Below are 5,552 nucleotides of genomic sequence, written 5' to 3' on the forward strand. Positions count from 1 at the left end.
GTGGTGGCAGACGCCTGTAGTCCCAGCTACTCAGGAGGTTAAGACAGGACAATCACTTGAACCCAAGAAGTGGAGGTTGCAGTGAGCTGAGATCGTGCCACTGCACTCCAGCCTAGGTGACAGAGCGAGACTCCATCTCAAAAAAAGTAAATAAGTATGCCCAGGTGACCTGTGTGGTTTTGGTTGAGGGTTTATTTGTGGTAAATATTGGTCCCAATGCTATATTTTTGTCCGTGGGTCATAGCCTTTGTTTTTCTGCCTGTGAAATGGGTGAGTCACTAAGTAAAGCACTTCCTGTGATCCACACTCTCAGAATGTAACAATGCGTTTCACCCACACATCCCTTTGATGTAGGGACTATAATGAATCCCATAACTAAAGACATTGATGCTCAGAGAAGTTAAAACAATGACCCAAGGTCTCAGCTGGCAAGAAATAAAGCCAGGATTTGAGCCTAGGTCATCTGACTGTAGAGCCCAAGGTCCTTACTGTTACCTTATACTGCTCCCTTGTCACCCAGTCGGCAAGGGACAGCAGGAGCAGGGTGTTAGGTAATGGGACAGAGGGGAGAAAGCCAACGGTTGGGATGTCCAGATGTCATAACCATTGCCAGGCGCTCAGGAGACCACTAGGACCCTAAGGCCATCTTCTCTCCACAGGACTCTGAGAATAGTGGGGACAGCGGATACCCCAGTGAGAAGCGGGGTGAGCTGGATGACCCTGAGCCCCGAGAACATGTAAGGAACCCCCAGGAAATGAGACTGGTGTCACCTGTTGCCTCATTTATCCTCCAGGAAAATGAAAACTCCCCTTCCTGAAGGGGGAATATGAGTAGGTCCTGAGAAGATAACAAGTAAATTAATAAAGAGTATTTCAGCTGGGCGTGGTGGCTCAAGCCTATAATCCCAGCACTTTGGGAGGCCAAGGTGGGTGGATCACCTGACATCAGGAGTTCGAGACCAGCCTGGCCAACATGGCAAAACCCCGTCTGTACTAACAATACAAAAATTAGCCTGGCATGGTAGTGTATGCCTGTAATCCCAGCTACTCAGGAAGCTAAGGCAGGAGAATTGCTTTAACCCAGAAGACGGAGGTTGCAGTGAGCCAAGATCGTGCCACTGCACTCCAGCCTGGGTGACACAGTGAGACTCTGTCTCAAAAATAAAATAAAAATAAATAAAATAAAAGAGTATGTCAGATAAAGATAAATGCAAAGGAGAAGATAAAACAGGATCATGTGGACCAGTAATGGGGTCAGTGTGGAGGCTTAGATATAAGGCTAATGATGGCTGACAAATCTTATGGTGAAGTGGGAGGCTGCTGAGCAGAGAGGATCCTGGGTAATAGCTAGACCCACTCATTGGCAGGATCCTGTGAGGCCCCAGGGAGGAGGGCCTTGGAGGTCAGTTTCCTTGGGCAGCCTCCCAGCAGCACCTGGTGAGGGCGGCCTCAGACAGTATCTGCCATTTAGAGGTGTTACCCTGTGCTGAAATGGAGCCTGCACATCAAGGCCTGTCTTGCTGGGACACCTCTAATCTCAGCTTTATGATTGTGAATAAAGAACATGCTGGCCGGGTGTAGTGGCTCATGCCTGTAATCCCAGCACTTTGGGAGGCCGAGGCAGGCAGATCACTTGAGGCCAGAAGTTTGAGACCAGCCTGGCCAACATGGTGAAACCCCGTCTCAACTCAAAAATTAGCTGGGTGCAGTGGTGTACTCCTCTAGTCCCAGCTACTCGGGAGGCTGAGGCATGAGAATCACTTGAGCCTGGGAGGTGGAGGTTGCAGGAAGCCGAGGTCATACCACTGCACTCCAGCCTGAACCACAGAGTGAGACTTTGTCTCAAAAAAGCAAAAACAAAAACAAAACAAAAAAAATCACAAAACGCAAAACGGCTGGGCCTGGTGACTCACACCTGCAATTCTAGCACTTTGGGAAGGCACTGTGAGAGGACTGCTTGAACCTGGGGAGTTTGAGGCAGCAGTGAGCTTTGATTGCACCACTGCACTCCTGCCTGGGCAACAGAGCAAGGCCCACGTCTAAATTAAAATATAAACTAAACATACAGTAGGACTGGAGCCCGTTACCCCAGTGGCTTTGTGCTGGGATCCTGCGCCATCGAGTCAGTTCCACCTGCTCACACAGGGAGGGGGACAGTGAGGCTGTGGCTGCATCAGCGTGTCATCCCTGCCTGTGACCCAGCATTCCTTCTGCTTAGCAGAGAAGGGTTCCAGTGTCACCTGGGAACATAGGGCCAATTTTCTGAGATAAGGGTCACCTGCAAGGGCCAGGCTAGTTTCAGCTCTCAGGAGAGGTTCCTGGGAAGAAGCCTTGCGCTTTGGATCACTGTAATTTCTTCCTCCGTTCAGGGCCACTCAAACGGTAACCGGAAGTATGAGTCCGACGAAGACAGCCTGGGCAGCTCCGGACGGGTAATGCGCCCCAGGGCACCCTTGTCACCACCGCTTCCCTGCCTCCTCCAATCTCTGTTGCTGTTTCTCCTGTCTCATATCTCTGCTGCCTGCCCATCTGTCTGGCACATGTGCTAAAGGAAGATTTTGCAAAGCAGCAAATCTCCTGGGCAAATGCTCTTTGAACCTCTGCAGGACAGGATGCTGGGGGATTTGTGGGGAGGATTAGAGAAGAACAGGACAGCACCATCCTGGAGGGGAAATCGCAACAGCTACGGCTCCTGTCTTAAGTGCCTGCCATGAAGGCGCTTTGCAGTATCAGTTTCCTTCTTGCAGTCACCCAGAGAGACAGGTTAATGTTATTCTCATCGCCATTTTATGTATGAGAAAACCGGGCTCTTAAGCAACTTTCCCTAGGTTACCCTTGCTTGTATGTCTAACAAGCATCAGCACATCTGGGAAAGACCAGCCCTTTGCCCCACCCACCCCTCTAAGTGATTCCCTCACACACTTTGAACCGCTCACCTTTGGAGCCTTTGCTAAGGCAAGTCTCTCCTACCTGCAAGGTCCTTTCTCCCCCTCTATCATCTCTCTTCAAATCCTACCTGCTGTCCAAGCCTGGACCCCAGGGGCCCTTCGTCCAGGAGCCTCCCCTGACCTCCACCACAGGCATGACTCTGGCATCTCCAAGAACACTGATTATTTACCCTATGGTATTTTGTAGCCAGATTAGGATCTTCTCAGTTAGGTATGGAACAGGGTTGCTCAAGTGAGGCACTATTGGCATTCTGGGCTGAATCGTTCCTTGTTGAGGGGGCTGTCCTGTGCATTGCAAGATGTTTAGCATGCACACGTGCACACACATAGCTGCCTGGCTGTATCCTGCAAGAGCCTTTGGACGGGGCATCTTTGGCCAGGAGAAATGATGTGTTTTTTAAACCCATTTCCTAAAGCACCCTGCTGATGTTGCTCATGTCGTTGTGGTGACTTGCAGAGGAAAACAAGGGGATTTGCTGGAAGGTCTGAAGTGGGAGTCTTGTGGTGCCTTATATGAGGAGCTGGCGAAGAGGGGTGGTTTAGGGTCAGACCCCCCTCAACAAAATCCACATTGGTAAATGACAGGGAAACGCTTCCTTGAGCTGCTGAAATCTATTCCACTAGCTCTTGAACGCATGAGCTGATGGAATTTGGATGATTAAAATTGAAACCGTATTAGCCAGGCATGGTGGCATGCACCTGTCGTCCCAGCTACTCGGGAAGCTGAGGCGGAAGAATCCCTTGAACCTTGGAGGTGGAGGCTGCAGTGAGCCAAGATTGTGCCATTGCACTCCAGCCTGGGCGACAGAGTGAGACTTTGTCTCGAAAAAAAAAAAAAAAATTGGAGCCATATATGGCCAATAAACTTTGACATCGTGAGGGTTCGCTCCCCGTCTCCCTCTAGCCAGGCTCCTGTGTAGTAGGGGCTGCTGACAGCTGTCATGCTGCGTCCACCCCCAGCCCCTCGCTTCTCTGGCTGGTTCTTTCCCTTCAGGTCTGTGTAGAGAAGTGGAATCTCCTCAACTCCTCCCGCCTCCACCTGCCGAGGGCTTCGGCCGTGGCCCTGGAAGTGCAAAGGCTTAATGCTCTGGACCTCGAAAAGAAAATCGGGAAGTCCATTTTGGGGAAGGTATCGGCGATGCCCATTTTGGAGCCCTGTCTGCACTAACCTGGAGCCCCCCGGCTCCAGCCTCTCCTCTGCTAATCACTTCCTCCCGCAGGCTGGCTGGGCGGTCTTGGGTGCGGCTTCGGCCTGCCAAACAGCCAGGCCGACACTGTAGTCTGTGTGGCAGGTCCATCTGGCCATGGTGCGCTACCACGAGGGTGGGCGCTTCTGCGAGAAGGGCGAGGAGTGGGACCGGGAGTCGGCTGTCTTCCACCTGGAGCACGCGGCCGACCTGGGCGAGCTGGAGGCCATCGTGGGCCTGGGACTCATGTACTCGCAGCTGCCCCATCACATCCTAGCTGACGTCTCTCTGAAGGTGAGCAGGTGGTGAGGACCCAGCTGCAGGTGGGGGTGGGACTTGGTCACCCTGTTGTTCACCTGCCTCCCATCCTGGAAGCCATGCATTCACCTGCCTTCTATCCTGAGGTTTATACATGCCACAAAAATGTCCCAGGCACTGGTTTTGGGGCAGGCCCCTCCAAGTTAGTTGAAACTGGCAGAATCGATCTCTGTCTTTGGAGAGGGAGGGGAAGGTGAGTCACGTTTCCAGGCAATAACAACATAGTGTGATGGGGGAAGCGGAAGACACCAGTGGAAACACGTGAGGAAAGGCTGTAACCGGGGCCTGGAGGGGTTGGTGCAGGCTGCCTGCTCATCAGTTCTGCATGTATCTCTAGTGACTGGGGCCTGGCACTGAGTAGATGCTCGGTACAGATTCGTGGAATGAACAGATAAAGGGATACCTACCTTAGGCCAGAGCAGTGGCTTACACCTGTAATCTCAGCACTTTGGGAGGCCGAGGTGGGTGGATCACATGAGGCCAGGAGATCGAGACCAGCCTGGCCAACACAGTGAAACCCCGCCTCTACCAAAAAATACAAAAATTAACCGGATGTGGTGGCACGCTCCTGTAATCCCACCTACTCGGAAGGCTGAGGTGGGAGAATCTCTTGAACCTGGGAGACGGAGGTTGTAGTGAGCTGAGATTGCACTACTGCACTCCGGCCTGGGCAACAGAGTGAGATCCTGTCTCCAAAAAACAAAAAAGTTGGGGGGATATCTGCTTTAGACCTGAAGGCCCAAAGGGAGTGAGCCAGGCCAAGTGGGGGAGGTGAGCAGCTCAGATAGAAGGAACAGCATGTGCTTAGGCCCAGAGGTGAAGGACAAGGTGCACCGGTGTAGCTAGAGGTGCAGGAGCTGAGGCAGAGCTGGAACTGAAGCAGCAGGGTGTGGACGTGCAGGGAAATTGTATTAGGGGTCTGCTCCTTCTTCTGTCCCTGGTCCGTGAGCTGAGGGAGGAAAGGACTGAATGAATGGGATCTGGCAAGGCCCAGGGAATGTGATCTTTTTCCAGGAGAAGTTGAGAGGCCCTTGGTGGGCACATCCCCCCAGTATATCTGTTCCCATCCTCCCCATTATGTGGGCCAAAGCTGCGCATG

At 52.4% G+C, this 5,552-nt stretch overlaps 1 protein-coding gene across 1 annotated transcript in view; it reads left to right on the forward strand.

The window, feature by feature from the left end:
• EEF2K (eukaryotic elongation factor 2 kinase) overlaps positions 1 to 5,552 on the forward strand; it is an 89,239-nt gene that overhangs the window by 67,387 nt on the left and 16,300 nt on the right. The window contains exons 12-15 of the mRNA XM_011931910.1: positions 660 to 737; positions 2,370 to 2,432; positions 3,943 to 4,077; positions 4,241 to 4,429. Coding sequence (XP_011787300.1) covers positions 660 to 737; positions 2,370 to 2,432; positions 3,943 to 4,077; positions 4,241 to 4,429 — 465 coding nt within the window. The remainder of the gene's footprint in view (positions 1 to 659; positions 738 to 2,369; positions 2,433 to 3,942; positions 4,078 to 4,240; positions 4,430 to 5,552) is intronic.

The sequence above is a fragment of the Colobus angolensis genome, unplaced genomic scaffold (assembly GCF_000951035.1).
Source record: "Colobus angolensis palliatus isolate OR3802 unplaced genomic scaffold, Cang.pa_1.0 Scaffold92, whole genome shotgun sequence".
Classification (NCBI taxonomy): Eukaryota; Metazoa; Chordata; class Mammalia; order Primates; family Cercopithecidae; genus Colobus; species Colobus angolensis.